At 44.3% G+C, this 25,829-nt stretch overlaps 1 protein-coding gene across 1 annotated transcript in view; it reads left to right on the forward strand.

The window, feature by feature from the left end:
- Window positions 1-25,829, forward strand: part of PAPPA2 (pappalysin 2) — a 132,350-nt gene that overhangs the window by 70,503 nt on the left and 36,018 nt on the right. The window contains exons 15-17 of the mRNA XM_048497826.1: window positions 614-791; window positions 6,608-6,821; window positions 24,440-24,608. Coding sequence (XP_048353783.1) covers window positions 614-791; window positions 6,608-6,821; window positions 24,440-24,608 — 561 coding nt within the window. The remainder of the gene's footprint in view (window positions 1-613; window positions 792-6,607; window positions 6,822-24,439; window positions 24,609-25,829) is intronic.

A 25,829-nucleotide genomic window follows, 5' to 3' on the forward strand; every position in this document is an offset into this window, starting at 1 on the left:
ACCACCAGTGAAACCTCTGGCACCTGCCTATTGTCTGGGCTGATGAGTCTGGATGGAATGTTCATAAATATCCTGGCTGCTGAGGGATGTTGTTAGTAATAGTGGAATGTCTTTTGTAAAACATACAACATGAAATTAAAATGAAAATACAATAAAAACAAAAACATAATAAATAAAAAATTAAAATAATAAAATAAAAATTGAAGAATCTCCAGTGTCACAGCTGGAAAAAATGTTGGAAAAATTTCACACTCAAGAGCTGAAAATGAGATGAGATCCCCCCCCCTTGTGGTTTTCTGAACCAAAACAGTCTTGGGGAAGGTATTTCTCTCTTTTTGCAGCTTCAAGTACACAGAAACTAGGAAAGCCAAATCTGACTCACTAAAACAATTTAAAAATTCCTGTAAAATGTGTTGTGTACTTTGCAAGTCAAGGGGAGGAGCCAACGTTGCTAATCTCTCCTTATGATGCTTTTGAAGAATTCAAAATGTATTCCCTATTAAAATGAGTTGTTGCCTAAATTGCTAAACTACTGGCCGTTTTCAGATTGCCCCAGTTCTCTGCAGTCCCATCCATAGAAACTGGTAGTCATTTTAAATTTTTTATTTCTTAGAAAGAAATCCTGCTGACTTGCAATTCTGGGCAGTGGGACCGATCTGTGACTTGTGACCCCGTTGACTGCCAGATTCCTGACCAGTCAAATGTGCTTTATGCTGAGTTCTCTTGCCCTAAAGGAACCACCTTCCTGAAGCGATGCTGCTTCTCCTGCATCAAGCCGGCTAAGCTTCAAGGTAAGTCTCTGGCTTTTGAGCAGGGTTCTTCTTTAAGGATGCCTTTAAGAGCAACTTGAAAATTATGTCTATATTCCACATCGTATCTGTGCCTTTCCAGTGGGAGCATTCTCATCTTCCCTCTGGTACAGTGCAAGAACTATACACTTAAGGGAGCCAATGTGGCGTAGTAGATCCTGGACTAGATTCCCCACCTCTAATGTAGAAGCTTCCTGTATGACCTTGGGCCTGTCACAGACTCTCAGCCAAGTCTATTTCACGGGTAGTTGTGTGAAAACGGAGGAGGGGAGAAGAGTCTTGAAGTCTTTGGGTCCAGCTGCAGAGAAGATCAAGATATAAATAAATAAACGTATGCAAATGCGTAATCATCAGGGATCTTTGGGGAAGATGAGAAAATTCCCTTTGTTGAAGGGGGCATGGAAGTCCAGTTTGTTGAAAGTGAAAGAGGACATGTTCAAAGAAATTAATGACATCTTGACGCTTGGTGGTCTTTGTGTGCTCTGAAAAATCTCTTTGTATAACATGATTAAATTCAGTAAATAGGTGTCCAGCTTAAGTTTCAACACCCCCACTGTTCTGTTTTTTTTGTTTTAGAAATATAAACGAAGAATCAAAACAAATGTTCATCTTCGTGGTATTATGTGTGGTCCCACATTGGACTGCAAATATGCAGGCCTGCTGTGGAGAAGATTATCAAGCTATTTGTTGTTGTGGGTTTTCCGGGCTGTGTGGCCGTGGCGTGGTAGATCTTGTTCCTAACGTTTCACCTGCATCTGAGAAATCTCTGTGACACACCTCTGAAGATGCCAGCCACAGATGCAGGCGAAACGTTAGGAACAAGATCTACCAGACCACGGCCACACAGCCTGGAAAGTCCACAACAACCAGTTGAGTCTGGCCGTGAAAGCCTTCGACAATGTATCAAGCTAGTCTTTAGACATTCTTGTAGCAACAGAGTGCTTTCTCCCCCTCTTCCTTGGAGCTGTATGTAGGAAGATTACCTGCCGAAAAGTTATGAGATCGGAGGGGGAGGGACCAATCCTTTCAGTTCTCTTTTCACCACTGCATTGACAGGACATAAGCTTTTGGAATTCCTGGATCTCTGTCAGTTTATTGTCTTGTCATTTGAAATCAACATGGAGAAAAAAGGGCTGGCTCTTTTCAAAAAGTGCTGCAAATGTGGGGTGAAAGTGGCAAAAACAATTGTCACACAGACAATTCTTCACCCCAGTGAGGGGAAGGCAGCAGCTCCCCTTGAAAGTGGTCCCATGATCTGCCCTGGCAGGTGTCCAGGGAATCTTCTCATCGGCAGATTCTCAATATCATGCTGAGTGCTACGATATTTCTTCCTGAGGTCATTATGGACCTTGACCATACCTTCCGTCATTCTACCCAGGGAGGCCTCTTTGTAGTTGTAGCAGGAGCAGATCTCCTTAAGTGAATGGAGTGAGACATGTAATTGATACCTCCTCATAGACCATGGCTTTGGCCATTTGCCTCCGCAGGCTTATTGGACTGAGATCCTCTGAGTTGGCACATGATGGCAAACTAAGATTGGAGGATATTTCCTTTGATGGGAAAAACCTGTTCAATCCTAAAATGGTTGATATCCTCCAGGTCCTAAAAAAAGAATATGGCTAAATCTCTAGCCAGTCAACCTCCCATTATAGATCTTGGTATGCTCCACGCTTTACTCAACACCAGTGCCAGTCCCTCTTCACCCCTTCTATGGGTTTTGGGCACAAAATTGACTGTCCTTTGGTTAACGAGGGCCCAAGAAGTTCTCTGCTGCCCAGAGAGGTAGAAAGGGTGGTCGTTCCCCTCCCCCATCTAATGGTAAGCAAAAGAAAGCATGATCAGATAATAGATGGTTCTTTGATTGAGTCTTGCATTTCTCTGGGGAGTCCGTCACTGGGGAGTCCGTCTTTTGGGGATTCCGTCACTGGCAATACATGGGTGTTACATATAATAGGCGTTGGTTATTTTCTGAAATTGGAGTTGGTCCCTTCTTGGAATTGAAATATATGAGGTGTGACTTGAATTGTTGCAGGCCGTTGACTCGCTGCTTCAGATGGGTGCAATTTTGGAAGTTCCCTTCAGCCAAGCTAAAATTGGGCTTTGAGATATTTTTTGATCGATAAGAAATCAGTTGGCAAGCACCCCATTTTGGACCTTTGCCCTCTCAATAAGCAACTGACATTGGGTGCCTGGTTTGCAGTCATTGGGTGCCTGGTTTGATGCATCTCTTTACATCCTGACTGCAGCCAGCACCTCAGATTTCAGGGTGGCAATTTTTTTTTTACTAATACACGGTGCTACCTTTTGGCCTTGTGACAGCACCGTGGTTATTCACTAAGTGCATGGCTGTAGTGGTAGCCCATCTAGCTACAGAGGGATGTAACATTTTTCTGAACCTAGATGATTGGTAGCTGGTGGGTGATACAAAAGAGCTTGTGGCTCCCCAGGTAAAAGTTACCCGGGAAACCCTTGTATTTTTAGAATTAATGGTAAATGAAGAGAAATTGTTTATGGCCTACTACTTCCATAGACTTCCATGTGCATTGAGCAGCTATCCAAGCTGTTGCTTCTTGTATGTTATATTAGTATGTGTGGCGAAACTGTATCAATTTCTCTATAGACAGTGTATCTGAATGTGGTTCTGAGAGCCAACGCAGTGTAGTGGTTAAGAGCAGGTGGATTCTAATTGGGGCACCAGGTTTGATTCCCCACTCCTCCACCTGAGAGGCTTATCTGGTGAACCAGATGTGTTTCCGCACTCCTACATTCCTGCGGGGGTGACCTTGGGCTAGTCACAGTTCTTTGGAACTCTCTCAGCCCCACCTACCTCTCAAGGGGTCTGTTGTGGGGAGAGGAAGGTAAAGGCAGAGGTGGGATGCAGCCTATTCGCACCTATTCGGTAGAACCGGTTGTTAAAATTTTCTCAGTTTGGAGAACCGGTTGTTAATGATTAACTCCACTAGGAACAAGGGGGTAATCTCTGTCCTTGGGTACAACAAATCTCATCAAGTGAGGAATGCCCACCCCGCTCTGGAACTGCCCAGCTCTGGAATGCCCCACCCCCGGAATGCCCAGGCCACGCCCTCACCACGTCACGCCCCACCCGACCCACCACCATCAGAACCTATTGTTAAAATTTTTGAATCCCACCACTGGGTAAAGGGGCTTGTAAGTCACCTTGAGTCTCCTTACAGGAGAGAAAGGTGGGGTATAAATCCAAACTCCTCTTCTTCTTCTCGAACAGAGCCCACAAAACTTAAGGTGGGATATAAATCCAAACTCTTCTTCTTCTCCTCGAACAGAGCCCACAAAACTTACCTCAGTGCATGAAGGAACTATTTCTCCTCTACAGCCACTCATTCACCTCTTAGCTGTATATGTGTTTTCTCATGTTTTAATGGTGGCTGAAGCCAAATGTTGCAGTGAGAAATTCTCCTTAGTGATAATTTTGTAATCACTGTTGCAGGGCAGTAATCCACATGCCAGTAATAGGGATTTTTTTTTCCTGGTGAGGAGGCAATATCTTAGGGATAGAAGATCCACTTATGCTGGAGGAAGGCTTCACACTTTGTGGAACTGAGTGGTAGGATACAGGCCTCTGTCTCTCTGTGTTGGCAGTGGCTGTTTTTTAAACAAAATTATTTACTCTTGTGCAGAGAATGTTGGAGGCTTTCCCTGCTAGTTACCAGAATTAAATTTTTGGCTGCCACTGGTGACATGATGAATATGCTTGAGGAACTTGGAAGTGGGTATTTCCTTCAAGAGGCCTCTGGGTCCCTGTTTGGGAAGACAGCCACTTTTTCCAATAAAAGGCCCAACTGTGACTACAGCATCTCTCCAGTTTCTTAGATCTGAGGGTGCTGGAAGCAGATCCCCCAGTCTCTGTGCCTTCACCCCAGTTGCCCCTGGCAGCTTGGCCCAAGCTCGCCTGGTGCTGATTGGGCTCAACAAACTCAAAAGACATCTTTGAAATGAAATCTGTGTGGTGAAACGGAGGCCTCCAAGAGGGGGTCATTTCTTAAAGGGAAGGGTTTCAACAGGGTAAAACCTCGTACAGGATTTACTACTGACCCATTTCACATCCCAGATTGTGAGTGAACAATTCTTTTTATTAGGGACTAACTATGTATTGCATTTATACCTGGGATGTTCCTGGGTCAGATGAAATAAAGTCTTTAGAAGCTCTACATTTTCCTGGCATTCAGGGGTCTGATTAGTATTGGGGCTGCTGGAAGAGGGGGCTTAGGCCTCCCAACCCTCCACCCCAATGCTGTTTTCCTGACCTGAAATGGCACCAGGGAACTGCTATTTTCTCCATTTGGGAAACATAATGTATAACCCAGCAATGTATCCTGAGCTCCCAGCAGGAGAAACAGTGGCTACTCTGGGACCTTTCAGGTAAGGAAAATGGTATGTGATGGATACTATTCAGAGAATGTGAATGTGAAATGGTATGTGGGGAATGGTGCAGGAAAAGAAATTCTACCTAAACGGCTGCACTCTGCGTCGGCAGAGTTGCTGGAAGTCCCTGGCCCTTCAATGATGTGGCTGGCCTCTATCTGGGCCAAGGCCTTTACGGCCCTGGCCCCTGCCTGGTGGAATGCTCTTCCTCCAGCTGTCTGGGCCCTGCGGGATCTTAGTGAGTTCCTCAGGGCCTATAAGACTGAGCTATTCCACCAGGCTTTTGGTGAGGCCGGCCGCGGATTGGCTGCCTCCTTGTGAGGCCCTGTCATAGTGTCATCTCTGGCAGTGCCCTATATTAGTTCCATCTGGGGCGCTGCCAGTCCCTCCCCGCCTTAAGACCGGGTGCCGCTAATATGGGGATGTTATGCTGCATGCTGATTTTAATTTAGAGGTTTAGAGGTAATTTAAGTTATTTATTGACTGCTCTTTAGTTTTGTGTTGTGAACCACCTAGAGCCCTATGGGGATGAGGTGGTCTATGAAATCTAATGAATAAAACAAACAAACAAAAATTAGGAAGAACTTCCTGGCAGTAGGGGCTGTTCAACAGTGGAATATTCTGCCTTGGGGGCAGAGGGAGGAAGGGGGGGGTAGTCTCCTTCTTTGGAGGTTTTTAAAGTGAGGCTGAGTGGCCATCTGCCAAAAATGCTTTGATTGTGTAATCCTGCATGTCAGGTGGTTGGACTTGATGGCCCTTGTGGTCTCTTCCAACTCTATAATTCTATGATTCTGTTAATATCTCTTCCTGATGCACTGCAGCATGAATACCTGGAAATTATACAGTTCCAGAACACATCTCTTGACGTGACCCGGGAAAACCCCAGGGAAAACATAATATGCTATTAGGCCCTTAGTTGTGTGATCTTCTAGGAAATTTATGTGTTGGCTTTTGTGTGTTTTCTGGGCTGTGTGGCTGTAGTCTGGTCGTTTTTGCTCCTAACGTTTCGCCTGCATCTATGGCTGGCATCTTCAGAGGCATGTCACAGAAAGATGTGTTTCTCTCTGTGACCCAGTGAAAAAGAAACAAATCTTACTGTGACATGCCTCTGAAGATGCTAGCCATAGATGTGGGTGAAACGTTAGGAGCAAAAACTACAAGACCATGGCCACACAGTCCAGAAAACACACAACAACCCATTGATTGTGGTTGTGAAAGACTTCGACAATATATTAGGGTGTTGTTTGCCTGGTAAAATATTGTGCCCCATACTTCCCATCTGGCACAGGGAAGGGTGGCAAGGGCTGGGAATAACCAGGGTGGGGTGCAGCTCACGGTGGTCTCACATAGCCTTTGTTTGAATGGGCTCTGTTTCTTTCTCTCTCTCTTGGAGTTAGGAATGAGTCAGTGGCTGACCTGCCTGGAGGATGGCCTCTGGTCACTCCCAGAAGCTTACTGCAAGTTAGAGTGTGACACTCCACCGCCGGTCGCCAATGCTAAACTGCTGTTCTCCCAGTGCATGCAGGGGACCCATGACGTCGGTTCTGTCTGCCGGTACAAATGCAAGCCTGGATACCACGTGGCAGAAACCACTGAGGGAAAGTCCAGGAAGTGAGTAGAACAAACATTTCATCTTCCTTCACTATTTCCCTATTGTTCCCTGTCTCAGCACAAATCAGCACTAAACGTGCGGAAATACTAGGCTAAGACTTCTTTTTAAAATATAGCATCATCTGCATTCCTTGGAAGGTACACAGGAAATCAAACATCATTTTCCCCTCACCATGGGCGATTCCGCACACAGGTAAAATAGGTTTGACCCAGTTCCCTGAGAAGGGTACTAACCTAGGTCAAAGCCATTGTTGTTCCCCACTGCAACCAGCTTGATCCCAGCTCGGAGGGCGGAATCATCCTGTACCTCTTTGCCGCTCCGTTCCGATTGGCTACTGTTCTACGGCCATGTTCCATCTATCCCCACACACGTTATAAAAAAAAACAGCCACAGGAATGGAGGGACGCAGGTGGTGTTTTTGGATTGGCCGCTTACATTGGTACGCGGAAATTGTGCACTGTTTGTGCGACCAGCCATCGCTTCGAACTCAAGAAAGAAGGGGGGGGGATTAGGCGCGATTTTTGCCGCAGCGGTTCTCCAGCTGTACGCATGCCCAAAACACTCAGCTGTGATTGGCTGAATGGGGGACTCCTGGCACCAGAGATTCCGCACTTTACTGGAATCGAGCTGAGTTCGAGCGTGGTTCCCTGAAAAAGTAGTAGTTCTCAACTGGAAATTTGACTGTTACACGGGGCGAAGCTGGTACAAAACCACGTCGATCCCAGTGGTTGTGTGGAGCACTTAGGTTGAATGCAGCTCGAACTTAGGTCGATAACACAAGTGCGGAATCGACCCATGACATGTGCATTGGAGTAGACCAAGGACTCCATGTTCATCCATTCAGTCATTTCAGTTTAAGACATGACTAAATTTGGGTTATCTACCCAGGAGATGTATATCTAATGTTGGACGAGGCACAGAGGCAGCAAGGTTTTGTTGCCAAAAGGACGAACAAAATTAGTATCTAAGGAGCCACAGAAGGGCAGGCAGAGAGGTGTAAGGTCAGCTGATATATTTGGGGCAGGCTTCCTAATGTGTTGAGATGAATGATAAAGTCAGGGGAGGGACTGTGGCTTATTGGTGGAGCATGTACTTGGCATGCAGAAAGCTCTCTGGCTTAATCCCTGGCATCTCCAGTTAAAAGGATCCGGTAAGTGTGTGGATGTGGAAGATCCCTATTTGAGACCCTTGAGAAAGCCATTGCCAATCACACCAACAGTGATTTGATGCAGTTTATCTGTGTGTGCGAACTGTAATGGCCTTTGGCTCTACACTATAGGTGTCAAACTCGCGGCCCTCCAGATGTTATGGACTACAGTTTCCCATCATCCCCTGCCAGCATCATGATGGGAACTGTAGTCCATAACATCTGGAGGGCCGCGAGTTTGACACCTGTGCTCTACACGGTAAAAGCTGTGTACCTACCTACCTACCGACTATGGCCCTTTTCGCACGGCAAATGTAAAGCAGGTTGCAGGTGGGATAAATGAACGTGTTGTAGCCCTGGACTATTTGCCTGGCTGAGCGTCTCGTGGTCAGCAAGCACATTGGCCAGGGCGTGCGCCTTCGCATAGAGGCGCTTTTTCTTTTTCACTCACCTCCCTTCACTGCGTAGCTTCAAAGCCAGGCAGGCATGGACCCCCGCAGCCATGCTGCCATCTCTGTGCCCCTCTGCAGCTCCACAGCAGAGGTGGGGACTGAAAAAAAAGGGAAGCGCAGCCAAGTAATGTGCTTCCCGGGGCAGCCGTTTGCTCGGCTGCAGCTGCAATCCACATTCAAACAAGAGAATCACAGATAGTGTGATTCTTGAAAAACCTGGGTTGTGGGGTGGGGGAACACGGAGCAGACTCTCATTAGGAGCGGGATCTGTGTGAAGTCCCCCCCACGGGTTTTATACCATGGTTAGCCCGCGTTTATTGGCCCGTGCGGAAAGGGCCTACGATAGACCTATGTTCTACGACAGGCAGTTTCATGTTTTTATGTATATGTGTTTATCTACTTTGTGTAAGCCATGCTTCAACCAGAATGAGAGACATAGTGCCTGGCAAATGAACTCATCCTAGAATTGTTTGAGTTATGGGATGACTGGAGTTGGAAGCTCTAAGTAAGGGATGCCTTTGGAGCCAGGAGTTGAAGCTCACGGGGTGTCCTCTCACAATGTCTCTCCTAGACTTCTGAATAAGGAGCAAGACTATGCTGCTTGTTAAACTACTTACGATCTAAGGATTCATGTTTTATGAGTTGTTTATTGGCCTGTTTAAAACTGTTTATTTTGATAGTTGTTTCTAGAGTTTGCAGGCAAGTTCCAGTGGTTTTAAATCGGTTTGTAAACGGCCTCGAGTGCACAGCAGGAATGGGCTAAAATAGGAATCTTTTAAATAAATAAATGCTCCTAGATTTCAAAGGTTTACATTCGGTTAAGAGATTGTTTAGCGACGACTTCTCTGCACCCGCAGTTCAAGTTCTTTGGCAAGGAGAACCCAAATTCTGTGTTTAGAAATATTGTGGAAAGTCAATTTGCGTGTATTCACTTGCATACTCTATTCTAGCCTGGATTCAGATGGAAGGATTTCAGTACCCCAAGTGTAACTTTCTTGCCTTCCTCCTCCTCCACTCTCATCTAAAATGCCCCCAAATGCTGCTGCTGGGGGACATGGGACCCCCTAGAACAACAGGTTGGGTGGCATTTGGAATTGCAACAGAAGTATAGAGGTAAGAAAGGTGCACCTGAATTTCTTTGCTCATTCAAGTCATTCATCTTTCTTTGGCAATGAAAGTCTGAAAGGGAGAATAAATGCTGACTTTTAACATTACCCTTTACAAGTCTCAAACCTCCCCAAATTATGCCAATTAGTCCTCTAAATGTTTTATTTCCCCTTACTGTACTGGGGAGGGGATATCTCATGCATACTTTATCTCATACTTCAGTGAGTTCATGGCTGTGATTTTCTGTGCCTGTTAGTTGATGAAAGGGTGATTGAACATAACGAACGATTTGTTGAGATAACACATCAAAGAGAATCTTGTCATCACAAGTGTGCAGAAGATCTTCATTCCTGAGACCACGCTGAATTGAGTTGTAATGTGTGTTGTATTGATCAGAATCCAGGAAACTGCAGTTTAAAGCTACAGGTTTTTAAACAAGAGTTGTTTTTACCCCCTCCCACTCTTAGAAGTGACAATGGTAATTAAATACCAAATAGTCCCTGGAGAGGGGAGACTGAACCAAGCCGAAGTCAAACCTGATGGAAGGGTGTTTAGCTGCTTCCTGCCTTCACTGTGGCACCCAGCAGGTGGCAGTGATAGATGAGGGGAGGGGTTCTCAATTGAAGCCAGATCCAGGCATAATGAAGGGGAACCTGGCTATTTCATGGGCTTGCTTTGGCCCACTGATGTCAACTGTCTAGACCAGGGGACTGTCTAGACCAGGGGTGTCCAACTCTGGCGTTTCAGATACCAATTGGCCATGCAAGCAGGGGCTGATGAGAATTGTAGTCCATGAACAGTGTGCCAGAGTTGGGCACACTGGTCTAGATGGATAGATATTATGGAAGCAAGTCCCATTGAGCAAAACAGAATTGAGTAAACAAGCATACCATTGGGCTACAAGTATATATTTGGATGAACGACCCTGTGACGTAAGTGTGACTGAGAGAGTGGCAGACCTGAGGTCAACGTCGTTGCCAGAGCAGGAATTCAAACCTGGGTCTCCCAGCTCTTTGTCCAATACACTAATTGTAACATCACATGGGTTATATTTGACACAAAAACTCTAACACTCCTAACTGGAGAAGAACTTAAAAAGAGAAAAGTGGTGTCTATTTAATAGGTCAAAAGTCAAGTATGTTCTGATATCCAGTGTCACAGATATCTTTGGGCTGTAGTCCTAGTTGCCATGGCCTTGTTTCCATTCATACATAGCTGTTACCTGCTCTTATCTCCCCATAGGCCCATTTCTCTCTTCCCTGCTTTGATCCATGTGGGGGAAAATGTTCACATTTTAAAGAATTTTAAAATGTTCACATTTTAAAGAATTTTAAAGAAAAAGATCAAAACAGCACATATTTTATATGAATTTGCATAATTACACTGTCAAAACTTTTATTTAAATGTAGTGTTCTAGATTCTCAGTGGTATTGGATGTTTTTCAAAAGACAATATTATTCCTGGATCGAAAAAAATACCACAAATTTTAAATAGTTTGTATGAACAAAATTTGCATTACTTGGCAAGTTTGTAGGATTTGGATTACTCTGTGGCAGAATTTTAGCTTTCTGTTTTGCAGCAAAGCTGTTTCCCCAGCCTTCATCTAGCTCGTTGCTTCTGAGGTACATTAGGAAAGGAATAAAGTTTTATCCTTCCACTGCCATCACCAGAATCACCTGTCTGCCTATCCTGAGTCCTTGGAAGGAGATGAGGGAAAGGTATCAGGAGATGTAAACAGGACTCCAGTGGCACTTTATAGACTAACAACATTTCGTCCAGCACAATTTGCCATGGACTAGAGCCCATTTCCTCAGGTGCTAAAAGTAGATCCTCCCTTGGCAGTTATTTTGTATAGGAGTATGAAAAAACAGAACACCGGGGTCAAGGGGCCATGATATGCAGGAAGTCAAGGATGAAATATAATTATGCAAAATTCAAGTTGAATCAGGAAAAATACAGAGATCATTATGTAGTTCCCCCTGTACTGGGTGGAGAGTCCCAGGGTCTGCTAAAATAGCTACACCTGTCATGAGTGGGAGGTCGCCAGTTTTGGTTCCGAGGGGGAAGCAGTTGACACCCACTGGGGACAGGACAGTTCTTGCTAAGGGTTGTTTGCTCTTTGGCCCGGCCCTTCCATTGGACCTGCTGTTCTTTTGCATCTTTTGCATCCTAAATGGCTGAATGCATTGGAAAGGAACGACTACTTTCTTCTCTCCCCCCCCACCCCACATGTATTTATGACTTTTAAGTAATAATTCAGCAAACCCGCAAAAGTGTATTTTGCTTGCCTGGAGGAAAACAGGCTTTTTGAGAGGTCCCTTGGTATTCTGACCTGGGGTCAGTGGCATGTCTGACAGTCCCTCTGAGAATGTTGAAGACATGCAAAACTTCTGCATGGACCAGAGAACAGATTTCCCATTTCAAGATCCTTTTTATAAATACTTGCCACTTCCTGTGCCCAGTGTTTGTAAAGGAAGTAACCAGATTCAGTTGCACAATCTTCTGTTATTTTGACTTAAATTATTTCTTGGAAAGATATCAGTGTGTTCTCATCTACATGTCATCTATGAAAATAAGGACTCGTAGCTGGTGAATGGCTGAAAGTTCAGGAGGACATTTGCTATTCTTATTCACGTTTTCTGCAAACATTTGTATAGCCTACACTTACTTATTCTGTTCACTTTTCCTGAAAAGCAAGTCCCACTGGTATCAGCCATGGGAAATTATAAATTTCAACTTTTAGATTTGCATATTTTAGAGCAGTGGTTCTCAACCCTTTGGGGGTCGAACGACCCTTTCACAGGGGTCGCCTAAGACTCTCTGCATCAGTGTTCTCCATCTGTAAAATGGATAAATGTTAGGGTTGGGGGTCACCACAATATGAGGAACTGTATTAAAGGGTCACAGCATTAGGAAGGTTGAGAACCACTGTTTTAGAGCATTCATTGGGTAACCTCACAACAATTCCGTAAGATAAGTCATAATGTTTCCCATTATATGGATGAATACTGGACTGTGTTGATAATTCTTGTTCATATGAAGGTGTCCTGCAGAGTATGTCAGTGAAGTCCAGCTGTAGGCCATCAGAGAGGAGTATGCTTAGGAATCTGGAAATAGTTTAACATACTCTAGCCTGAGTACTCACAAAGCTTTCTACATGGCAGTGCCGTGTAGAGCCAGCATGGTGTAGTGTTTAAGTGCAGGAGGACTCAGAGGCATAGCTCCAAGATGGCGGGGGGTGCACGACACACTGGGCGCATGCCCCTGTGGGTGTGTGGCAGGGGCGTGGTAGGGGTGGGATGGGGTGTTCCGGGTGGGATGGGGCGGAGGATGCACCGGTGCACCCCGTGCTATGCCTCTGTGTGGACTCTAATCTAGAGAACTGGGTTTGATTCCCCACTCCTTTACACGAGTGGCGGAGTCTTATCTGGTGAACCAGATTTGTTTCCCCACTTCTACATTCCTGCTGGGTTACCGTGGACCAGTCACATGTCTCTCAGAACTCTCTCAGCCCCACCTACTTCACAAGGTGTCTGTTGCGGTGAGATGAAGGAAAAGGAGTTTGTAAGGTGCCTTGAGTCACCTTACAGAAGAGAAAGGTGGGGTATAAATTCAAACTCCTCCTCCTCCTTGTCTTCTTCTTCTATTGAAGGTGGCATCTAGTGGTCAAAAATGGATGATAAATTGTAAATTAGGTGGAGCTGAGTTCTAACAATGAAGAATTGAGGACTTATGAAAATTTTAGATAGAGAAAACTTCATCCTTCCTCCACATCTCTGCCAATTGTGAAAGCTTCAATAGATTCTTGTATACCTGCACACATAAATGTGGAGGAGGAACTATGTTCCTTTACTGTCATTTTCTACCCCGTTATCTTTATTCCAAACAAACCCCCTTCCTCTTCACTTGTGGCTTTAGGAGAGAATTGGGTTCTATATGTTTAGGAGAGTTGTCAGTTACCTGGGATTCCATGGTTCTTTCTCCCTGGGGCTTTTGTTTTGCTTTGATCTTGTATGGACTGCAGCTGCTTGTGTCATGCTTTCAGGGAGGATGCTAACACGGGAAATTTTCTCTTGCACCTTTTTCACAAGGAAAATTGTCAGTCCAAGCTGCTTTTACTTCCCTGTGAGGAAAACCTATGGGTACCTGTCTTCTAAAGAATGGACAGAAGCAGCCTAGGGGTGCTGGACACCAGATTTTCAGCAGGGAAATAGGCACAATGTTCAATATGTACACACTAGTGGGATGAATAATTTAGTATCCTTCCATCAGCCTTCCCCCAGCCTTTTTAAATTGCACATTTGGGCCTGCAAGGTGTTTAAAAAAGTGGTACTTATGCTGCAGCTTTTGAAGAACCATTCACAGGTACCATCAGCTAAAAGTGCCTCATTTACTTTCACCCCTGGTATGAAACCTGCAGCTCAGGCAAGCTTGCAACTTCCCTCTCCTTCTGGTAACAGCTGTTTCAAGGATGGAACCTCTTCTTCACCACAAGCCCCACTGGGCAACGGCTTTGCCCATTTACCTGTCCTGTGTTTCAAGAACCATATTTCTAAATGGTGCTCAGAAGAGCCACAGGTGATGGGGCTCCCAAGCGATTAAGTGAATATCAGTTTTTTAAAAAAAAATCTTGAGGACACAGCATTTTACACAGTGTAGCATAGAATTCCATTCAGATGATGTTCTATTTAGGCTTGATCAATACCCTAGAAATTCAGTAAAATTCGGATTTATTTGGGCATAAAATTATCTGTATGCCTGAATAAGACAAATAACATATTTGGATTTACCTGAATATTCGGGTATGACTGAAAAATTCGGGTCCATCTGATTTTTTTGTATTTTTTGTGTTTTTTTATGTTTTGGCCTAGTTTTAAAGCTAGTGGCACCAAAATTTCAGGGTATCATCCGGAGAGTCTTGGTGAAATTTGGTGAAATTTGGTTCAGGGGGGCCAAATTTATGGACCCCCAAAGAGTGCCCCCATCCCCCACTGTTTCCAATGGGAGCTAACAGGAGATGGGGCTACCCTTCTGAGGGTCCATAACTTTGGCCCGGATGATAGTCTCCGGATGATACCCTGAAATTTTGTTGCCACTAGCTTTAAAACTGTGCCCCCTGCAGGCTGAAACATGAAAAAACACCAAAAATACAAAAGGGTTCAAAAGTTTAAGAAACTCTACCTTAATGGGAAGTTGCTCATCAGCTACCAAATCTGCTGATGACATGAACAGAATGAGGAAAAGAGGTCCCAACTACTGCCTTTAAAAAGGCCTCAGGGATATTTTCAAAGCTTCTCAGTAATCAGTTGTCTAGCCCCATGGGTTACTAGCCCTTGATTTCTTTTAGTAGCTTATCTGCCAGCTTTGTATATTTTGTGGTATATTTATGGCCTGAAAGAAATAAAAGAAGTTGTTTACAAATACTTCCTATCTTGTTGTCTAGAGGCAATTCTTACTCACCATAAGCAACCATGCAAATAGATACTTACAAGCCTACAAAAAGATCTCCCCAATCCCTCAAGTTGTTCAGGACAACCATATTTCTAACCATTATTTATTTACTCCATTTAAAATCTATCTTTCTTGCCGCATTAGCCTGATAAAGCTGAACTTGTCGGAGCTTAGGTGCTAAGCTGGTAGGCATGGACCACCAAGGAGGATTGGGTATCCTATTTGGAGGAAGGCAGCAGCTAACCACTTCTGCTCTTATCTTGCCTGAAATGTCCTGTGGATGGGGGGTCATCTGAAGTCAGTTGGAACTCACCAGCAAGTTCTTTTTTCTTGCCGAGATTTATTCTGAGATTTCAAAACTGCTTACTGAACAAATGGGTGAGTTTCAGGTCTTCTTAATATTTCAGGAGAGTAACCGGGGGAAAAGTTCTGAGGAGAAAATATGGGACGGGTTGGGGGAGTGTGTGCATGTGTGCCCACATGAGAGAGGCAGTATGCGAGAGCCCACAGGCTTCTCGATGACATTTTAAAAAATTCTGTCTGTGGTTCTTCCTTTCTGTTAAAGCCCTTCTCAGGCTCTCTCTTCTTCTTTCTTGGTGAGACTGGTGAGGATGTCTGATCCCTCCCTGGCCCCATTTCCTTCAGTAAGACCCACTTTATTCAAACAGTGGAGTAGCTTGAAGTTAGATCATAAAAAGAGGCTGCATGTGGGGAAGGCAAACGGAAATAATCTACAGGGTGGGAGTTGGAAGTGCTTCAGAAAGGCCATCGCGGGTGAACGAGGATAGAGCGAGGATGACCAAGAGTGTGGAGTTTGGTAGCAGGCCATGTAACATTAACTGGAAATGTATACAGCCCTGTTAATATTTGTGCACTAAATGAATTCCAGAGCCTGTGCCAAGGAAACCCTGGGGCTTTTTTTCACTCTCTTTTTTTTCCTTTTGCCCTGTAAACTTTTTTAAAAGTCTTCCCACTAAACTGTGAAGACCGTCTAAATGTATTTTTGTATTTGCTTTTGCAAAACAACTTGCTCAGTTTGCATGCTATATTTTGAGCATGATTATGGGTTGACAGCTCACAACGCAGAGATCCTGTTGACCTCTTTAAGCATTACAGAGGGACAGGACTCGTCCGCTTCACTGTCTCTGCTCTTCCTGCTAGAGCAGATGTCATTTTTACTCCACAACAGGGAAACCATGACATCTTCATTTCTGTGTTTATTAACTTAGTCCCTCTTATCTAGCTGAGGATGCCGTTAGGTCTATAAGACATGCTGTATCACAATTCTTTTTAGTCCTGTACCAGGATGTTATAAATTCCTTAGTGATATGATAAGATCTTCCCTGCTTTGTAACTTTGCTGACCAGTTACTTTTATCACTGAGAGACTCCTTGATTTTCAGTTTATATAGTTCCCTTATTCTTTTATATCAAAATATAATATTCAAATCTATTTTCCTGTTCCCATAAACGCATATCGTTTTTTCAGTTTGAACAGAATTTCTCATTTTTCCCATACCAAACAGTATGGAACTAGGAGAAAAGCCACAGGTAAGCAAGCGGTACGAAAGAGGGTGTTTAGCTGCAGAAAGAAGTAATTAATTTTCAATTAATTAATCATGCCTTGAAAGACCAGCAGTAGTTTACTGAAAGTTAACCTGGATCACAAGTTAAACTGTACATTCTAAGATTTGCCAGTCCACATTAAGATAATGGCCTGTAGTCGCCTGTGAAGTTCCTCCAACAGAAGAGCATTTCTGCTTGCAGAAGAAAGGGGTGTGGGGTTTCTGATTTCCCCCTCCCATTGCAGACCTCCTCCTGTTTTGCTGCCTATGATGTTCACAAGAAACAAACATTTCAGAGGGTGAATCGGTCTTAAGCTGGAGGAGAGTCCTCCGTGCAATTTGCAGATGGTTGGCTGCACACTAGTAAATCTTGGCCTGCTCACCTGGGCTTTTACTCTGTAAACTACTTATCCTGGTGATTTATTTGGCCCCGAGTGTGCCATTAAATCAGGGAAAGTTGCTCTGCTCCAAAGCTGTGATATCTCTGATAAGTTCTCAGGTTCTTATAGGGAAAAATATAAAGTGCGTGTCTGTCAGCACCTCCCTCCCACCGCCCATGCTTTTCCTGTTCCTGAGCAAACACAAGAGACAAAGATGCCCCAGTGACCAGTTTTGTTTTCTTCCAGTTTACCAGTAAATACCTCTGCTGCTCTTTCCAGCTTGGAGTCCTGGAATCTCCTGTTATTGGCAGATAATATGAGCATTGGGGCTAATTTATTGCTGTCTTTTTTGGCACCCCAAGCCTGGCTGCTGCTAATACTCACTTGGTGCTCCCCCCTCCGCACCATATGGATCGTGAGGCTGTCAAGATTGACGTGGAGGCTTGGACATCAAAAGCAGCTCTCACAGAGCCTCACATGCCTTTTTGTGGCTTTCCAATTCTGCCCTTTAAATATTGGAGCTGGGTTTTTTTTTCCTTCTTCATAAAACTCTTGGGGTTTTTTTTGGTTTTTGTTTTGTTTTGCTTTGTTTTTTTTGGCTCCTCTGTTAATCCTAAATAAATGTCAGTTTTGTGGGATCAGAAGAAATCGTAATGGCTGAGCTACAAAAGGAGGTTTCGTGCAGTTCCACCCCCCCACCCTTTCCCATCCTCTTCTGGTGCCTCTCAGTAAACTGGCAGCTTAGCTGGCCAGGAGAGCCGCAATTTAACTCCCCCTCCTCCTTCTGTTTCAGGGTTAGGCAAGGACAACCTTGTTTTTCAGGCACCTGAGGGTTTCACTTGAGTGCACTCTGCTCCCTGTAGTATGGATGTTAAGAAGTGAACTGGGTGGCTCTTGCTTTGAATCGATTGGCCCCGAACTCCCCAGGTGTTTGCAAATGCAAGCTTTGCCTATGCAAAATATAATTTGCTGCCTAAGTGGCTTGCTGAATAATGGCTGATGCCTGCTAGCTGCGGGAGCACAACCAACAGTTAGAAGAAGAGAAGAAGAGTTTGGATTTATATCCCCCCTTTCTCTCCTGTAGGAAACTCAAAGGGGCTTACAATCTCCTTCCACCCTCACAACAAACACCCTGTGAGGTGGGTGGGGCTGAGAGAGCTCCGAGAAGCTGTGACTAGCCCAAGGTCACCCAGCTGGCGTGTGTGGGAGTGTACAGGCTAATCTGAATTCCCCAGATAAGCCTCCACAGCTCAGGCGGCAGAGTGGAGAATCAAACCTGGTTCCTCCAGATTAGAGTACACCTGCTCTTAACCATTATGCCACTGCTGCAGCAGAGGTACAAACTTTTTAAATGGATCTGAATTTGTTGGAAAACATATGCCAGCCTTTTTTAAATCTGACAAAAAAAACCTAAGTTACAGATGATGCATTTTGCTGCTTCAGGATGTGAAATGCATCAGCTCTAGCTTAGTTAGCACATAGCATACAATCAATCCATCAGACCTTTATTAGGCATCAATAGTACTGGCTACATAACAGACCCAAACATTTGAACCCTATTTGTTCATGAATGCATTCGTTAAAAATTCAGCTACCAGCTCTATTATCTCAGCTGACTGATTATCCGAAAGAAAATGTACCCCAAATGTTGTAGGGCAGTCCCTAACACGGGAGGGTAATATATTGGAGAAATCAGGTCTATAATAAGCATGCTTAGGGTGAATGCATAAAATATGTTCTACAGTTTCAGTTGGTACTTCTGGTTTATGCCTAATAAAGGTTTGTGGATTGGATTGGATTGGAAACAGTAAGAGCACAACCGTTCTTCAACCGTTCTTCCTTGCCGCCCAAGGAAATATTCTAAGCCAGTGGTGGCGAACCTTTGGCACTCCAATTGGCCATGCTGGAAGGGGCTGATGGGAATTGTAGTCCATAACATCTGTAGTGCCAAAGGTTCGCCACCACGGTTCTAAGCAATAAAAAGCCATCTCTTTGATCACAAATACCAATCCTTGGTTTGTAAAACAGGCTCCTATGTACCCCTCTTTATCATGGTATTGTTTTAGAGAGAGTCCAGATGGCAGGCTATTTGAAAGTACCGATAAATCCTAAACAAAGATGGGCTTTGACTAGGGCAAGATTTAATTCCTTTGCCTTTCTTAATGTCCTTCTGACATTGGTACCTAGTAAACATTGTGATGTGATGCTACCCCATGGGTCAGTAATGGCTTCGTGCTTGCAACCTTTATCTTGAAGCTAAATTGTGAATGCTCCCCAAAATAAAGATAAAGTAAAGCTGAAAACAGCTGCTGCCTTGGCACATGTGTCTTAATTTTTGTCATCTGGAAAAAAGAAAAACTAAAGCTGAAGACAAAACAGAACTATAAAGAGAAGTGTGCCATTTAAACAGACACAGCTTCATATAATAATAAAACTAGCAGAATATTTGCATATTGCATCGAATAGTTATAATACTGAAAAAAAACAAAACGAAAACGTCTTTTCCGGGGGTTGTTCACATTTTGTGGTTTTTAGAATATTAATGGAGGACATTTTGTGTGTAGAATCATAGAGTTGGAAGAGACCCCCAAGGGCCATCAGGTCCAACCCTCTGCAATGCAAAGTATAAAGTATGTAAAGTGCTGTCAAGTTGAAGCCATCTTTGGCAACCCCAGCAAATGGCTTTCAAGGCATATGAAAAGCAGAGGTGGTTTGCCATTCTTTCCTCCACAGAGTCTGCCTTGGTAATCTTCCTTCCAAGTATTGACCCTGTTTATAAACACCAGGCTACTCCGGCAGCCTGTAACACTGGGAACCTGCTGTTGCCTCAGCCCTTCTCCTGCAAGCCCTCTTCCTTGCTGCCAACGCAGGGCCTCTGCTGGGTCCCTGAATGTTCTCCTCTTATACCATTCCTGAGACTGGTGATGAGGGAGGCAAGTGCACTGGCAACCAGCCAGCTCAGAGCTGTCAGGCTGAGGGGTCACTTCACTGGCTCCTGGCTGTGGGTTTGAGCGTGGCCCCACAGAAGCTGCTTCTTCCTGTAACACTGTTATTGTTGGCTGTGCATAGGAGGTCAGGGCCCCCGGCTGACTTGTCATCAGAGGAGTGTTCACTGGATCTTGCTGGTCTCTGGCAGTTTGCTTATTTTTTTCTCTCCTTTAGTGGCCAATTGTTCCTGGGGTGTGTGAGAGGAGGGCAGTTAGTTGCTAAGAAGAGAGAAGATACACAGAAATCAATTGTTCCCTGCCCTTGCCCTGCTCTGGCGCAAAAAGTCGCACCAGAAGTGCTGTCGCACACGCAGGGCAAGAGAAAGTTTGCTGGGACAAGAAACCTTTCCCCAAAGTGCCTCCTCCATCAGCATGCTACAAAGAGGACAAGATTTTTGCCCTGACGCGCCTCTCTTGGTGTGCAGTAAAAGAGGAAGGGCATCGGGACACGATTTCTTGCCCCAATCTTCTTCCGGTCCCACTGTGTGCCTCAGTGCCAGTGGGTAATCAGCCAGTGTCAAACAAGAGACAGACGGTCAGGCTGCAGAGTCGGCTCCAACATTCTCTGCCTGTTTCGCCAAAGGGATCGTGTGAGTTCTCAGAGGCAGGACCGGAGCCCCCTTTTCTCATGATGAAGCCCAGGCTGCAGCAAAAACCAGCAGGATTCTCCTGGCACCATCAGGAATCAAGATTTAATCTCATTGTAATCTTTTGTGGACTTGAGCCCACTTCAGGAGATACATGTATGCATTCTGACCCAGTGGGGTCTAGTCCCTGAAAACTTATGCTGGGACAAAATTTTATTCAGTCTTGAAGGTGCCACAAGGTTCTCATGTATCTACGTTGAGAATCTGTGCTGCTTGAGTTCTCACCGAAGCAGAACTTGGAAGAAGCAACAGTGCCAGCCAGTGGTTGTGTTTGTATTCCCATGGGAACTGTTTCAAATACATACTTCCATAGTCCCTTCAATTCTTTTAACATACATTTTTTAGGTTTATTCCCCCACACTTTATGAAGCAAATGTTCATACTACTCTCTCCTCCCTCCCCAACCCCACCCCACCATTCTCTTGGCACAGCGATTCGTTCTCTTTACTGGGTACACGTTGATAAATTGGGCAGAGTTCAGAGAAAAACTTCAGAAATTATGGGAGTTTGTAAAGACTCATTGGCTTCCTTCACAGAAGCCAAAATTATACCTTGGTGATCAGGAGTACAAAAGCAGATTGTCATAGTAACTGCTGTGAGCTTTAAGGTTATTTGACTAAAAATAGGGGGGAGAAGGGGGTGCCCTCTACAGGGAAGGAAGGAAATCAGAATGGTTCCCTTATGGGAGTATGATGTCCTTAAGAAGTACAAGATTAATGTGAGTGAACCTCCAGCACTTCCTGAAGAACATGTCAACTACTGGGCGTGAACAAAGAATGCTCCACGCAGAGGAAAGCTCTGTAGTCAAGCGATGCAGATTCTGCACCAAAAAAATAAAACAAAACACTCTGAACTCTTGGACCTACAGAGGTTGTTACTCAAAGCAATTGACAAAATTGTTCTCCTCGCCTCCCTTTTACCTCACAACACTGAGATAGCTTGGGCTGAGACGCCATAGGCATTTTACCTCAGATTTTCTGTTGTTTTAACAATGCCACAGGGGCTCAGTCTTGCTCAGGGCTATGGGAGATACTACTGTCTGTTCCCACACTGTCTTGAAAAAAATAGAACGGAGTGGGGACAGAGCCTTTTCCTCCCCCCGTGCCAAGGGCTCAAACTGGATCAGGTCCCACAGCATTTTTAAATCAACAAATGCTCAGGTTAAATGGCTGGGGCTTCCCTGGGTTGGCCCTGTGGGTTAATATGTCATCTAGGTGTGCCCTTACAGAAAGTCACTGGACCAAGGACACCCAGTGAATTTTATGGCAGAGTGGGAATTGGAGGAGCTACCCCACCACCTCCAGAGGGCTTTCAGGGGCACAGGGAGGCTGAACAAATCGGAGAATCCCTGGCCATCTGAAAGCCCTCTATATGATTCCTTTCAGGTAGTATAAGTCAACAGCCTACGCCAGGAACATTCCTGGTTCAATAGCTCAGCAGAAGCCAACTAGAGTTGGCTACACTCATGGGAATGCCCTTAGCCCCGTGGTGACGAACCTCCAGATGTTCATGAACTACAATTTCCATCATCCCCAATTGGCCATGCTGGCAGGGGCTGATAGGAAGTGTAGTCCATGAACATCTGGAGTGCCGTAGGTTCGCACCACTGCCCTAGCCTGTCCCCAGCCAGGCCAGCAGCCAGTGCAGTTTGGTGGGGTCCAAGCTCTTCTAGGTTGGCCCACCCACCTCCCAGTTTGCCTCTTCTGGTGTAAGTGCCCCTCCCACAGGATTGTGCTGTCTCCAAAATCCCAGTCCAACCCCATACCACACTGGTCTGTCCAAAAAGGCACATATGTATACATATCACATAATCTGAATAGAATCTGTAACACATTTATTTTCGTCATTTGTGTTCTGTACAATGAGTTACGTAATGTTTCTAGATGTTTATAGTTTGAAATTAAAATAAAATCTGGCAATAGTGAATTATGCACTGTTAATTTAGTGTGTAGTTCATTGTTTGAGAGTTCAGCACCTGAACATCTAGCTTACCAAGCTATTCATCAAGTATAGTAACTACTACTAGAACTACTCCCTACATTCATTCATTCATTCATTCATTCATTCATTCATTCATTCATTCATTCATTCATTCATTCATTCATTCATTCATTCATTCATTCATTCATTCATTCATTCATTCATTCATTCATTCATTCATTCATTCATTCATCCATTCATTCATTCATTTCAAAAACTTGCATTCCATCTCTCCAGAGAACCTGCTCTGGGTGGTTTACAAAACAGAACATGATAAAAATCATAGAACAGCACTGAAATAAATAAAAAGCAAATAAAAAAAACAAATTGTTTAAACAATCTAGCCATTAAAAGCCCAGTGACAGCCTAAAAACACCACAAAACACTTAGCAGCATGCAGTGAATTTCATAAAATTGTTTTCAGACTAGACACAAACTCCAAAAAGTTTTAAAAGATCAAACTGTTTAGTCAAAAGCCTGTGTTTTGGCCTGGTACCCAAAAGAAAATAGGTTGGACATCAGACAAACCCCAAGAGAAAGGCCCTGCCATGTTTTGCCATTTTCCCTGCCTCTGAAGGATGGAGACACAGAGAGAAGGACTTTATAGGTGGGCTGGCCAGTGCAGGAGGACATGGTCCTTCATTGAAGTCAGTGGTCTTAGAAGGGTGTACCTCTGCTTAGGACTGCCCTGTGTCTTTTGGTTTTAGAAAGCTTTGTGGAAATAAAGATATTCTTAGTTTTGTGGAACAGTTGCTTTGAAGCATCATTTTAATTGAATGCTAGGATTCTGGCGCTTTCCTTAGAATATGTACAAGTGGTATATTTTGCACTTTTAAAATCACCATAAAATCACCATCTCAAGCACCTGGAGAGGAAAAGTAAGAGTGTTATAAATGGCTATGGTGTGCTGTTGCACACTTCAAAGCTTTCTGGTGTACTTGTGGTACAGCTGATTCAGCTACCAGTGAGTATAGCAGGGCAGAAGTGCTCCAAGAAGCCTAATGTACTTAATGGGCAGTAAATCCCAAAGACAGATGACATAATTATTTATGGAATTTACATATGACATAATTATTTATGGAATTGCTGCTGTGAAGTGTGGGGATGGCTGCTGATTTGAAGGACTATCGAAGAGGGCTGATATTCATAAAAGGGAGGTCAGTCTTTGTGTTTGACTAGCAGGGCACCCGTGCTTCGCTACGCATACTTCATCACAGGCTCTCTTTGATTTTCAGGGTGACATTCAGCATACCCTCTCCTCCCTTTAGCTGTTTTGGTGAGGAGGTCGGTGGTAGAATCCAGTTGGGCCACCATTGGCTCAATTGTGCTTGTTGTTTGGTGGGCATTATCAGAACTTGTCGATTCGACACATGGAAGTAGAGCATCAAAGTGCCCTTCATTAAAATCTCCTGTGAAACTAATAATTTTTACTCCCCTTTAGATTGGCATCCTTTAGCTTGGCAAGCAGGCTTTTAACTGTTACCTTTAGAATGTTCGTGCAGATGGCCAGAGTTCAACAGTAACGCAGATGGCCAGAGTTCAACAGTCAATGTGTCATAACTCGAGCAAAACTGAATATTTTGAAAAATCCTTTCTTAGTGAGCACCTAAACCACATAATCAACCAGTGTGCCAAATTTCAACATTGTAGGTTCGGTGTTTTTTGAGTTCTTTGGATGAGTCAGTGAGTCAGTCAGTCAGTGGTATTTCGCGTTTATAGATATAGATAACCAAGGGCTGGCTGGCTCCCTAGTGGATAGAAAAATCCACATATTCAGGCCAGCCATGTCTACCAAGTCCCTTAATGTGGCACTTTTAAAATCTTTTGTTCCTTTGGAAATGTTCTAATGCAGTGATGTAATCAGTTTTCTTTGTGTCTTCTCAAATCTTTCCCCCCCCCCAGAAAGTTCCTGAGTATTCAGTGTCTGGATACTGGCTTCTGGGAAGAAGGCAGCTGTGTTCCAGTGCTATGTAAGCCACCCCCACCAGTCTTTGAGGGAATGTACAATTGCACCAATGGCTTTCAGCTCGACAGTCAGTGTGTTCTCAGCTGCAGCTCACAGAGTAAGAGGGTAAGGGCCACTGAAAAGTATTACCAGTTCCTGAATAATTCACAACTCTCCTAAAGAGTCTGCTGCAGGAAAGGTTCAGAAATGTTTGGCAGTTTCTGCTTCCATTATGCAGAATGCTGGCTGCTCACTTTTGCTTGGCTTGCTTGTAGTTGATATTATTGTATAATTGATGAAGCTCGGGCAGCACTGCCACTGCAGTGGTGGAAGGGGAAGGATGCTGTTACCTCACTTCCTCCTACAAAGTCTGTACTCATAATCACTGGTTTATGGAATAGACTGGTGTGTGTATTAAAGGAGCAGGGAACACACATACCCTTGTGTACTCTCTCCCTCTCTCTTGTACGTACATAGTAGGGTTGCCAACTTCAAGGCACCTATTACAACTGATTTCCAGGTGATCAAAATCAGTTTTCCTGGAGAAAATGACTGCTTTGACAGGTGGACTCTATGGTATTGTACTCCCTGGGGCTCCTCTCCTCCCCCAAGAGGCTGCATCGTTTGGGACTCTTTAGTTTGGAGAGAAGACTTCTAAGGGGAGATATGATTGAAGTCTATACAATTATGCATGGGATAGAAAATGTTAACAGAGAGAAAATTTTCTCTCTTTCTCACAATACTAAAACCAGGGGGCATACATTGAAAATGCTGGGGGGAAGAATTCGGACTAATAAAAGGAAACATTTCTTCACACAACGTGTGATTGGTGTTTGGAATATGCTGCCACAGGAGGTGGTAATGGCCACTAACCTGGATAGCTTTAAAAGGGGTTCGGACAGATTTATGGAGGCTACCAATCTTGATCCTCCTTGATCTGAGATTGCAAATGCCTTAGAAGACCAGCAGGGGCTTGGGAGCAGCAGCAGCAGCAGAAGGCCATTGCTTTCACATCCTGCATGTGAGCTCCCAAAGGCATCTGGTGGGCTACTGCGAGTAGCAGAGTGCTGGACTAGATGGACTCTGGTCTGATCCAGCAGGCCCTTTCTTATGTTCTTATAGTGTTCTATTTTAGTTCATCCATTTGGAATTGGAAACCAACTTTGCAACCATTCTAACAGCAATCATTTTCTCTTCTATTTAAGCCTGTAAAATAGAACGATCTGTTTCCTTGACCTGTGTCTTTTGCCCAAATCCAGTGCTGCAGCACCAAAAGAAGTAGTAAAATCAGTAGAGAGAAAAACTTCATGTAAATTTGTGCTAGTGTAGCCAAGACCATGCTTTGGC

This window comes from Sphaerodactylus townsendi, linkage group LG05, assembly GCF_021028975.2.
Source record: "Sphaerodactylus townsendi isolate TG3544 linkage group LG05, MPM_Stown_v2.3, whole genome shotgun sequence".
NCBI classification, from domain to species: Eukaryota; Metazoa; Chordata; class Lepidosauria; order Squamata; family Sphaerodactylidae; genus Sphaerodactylus; species Sphaerodactylus townsendi.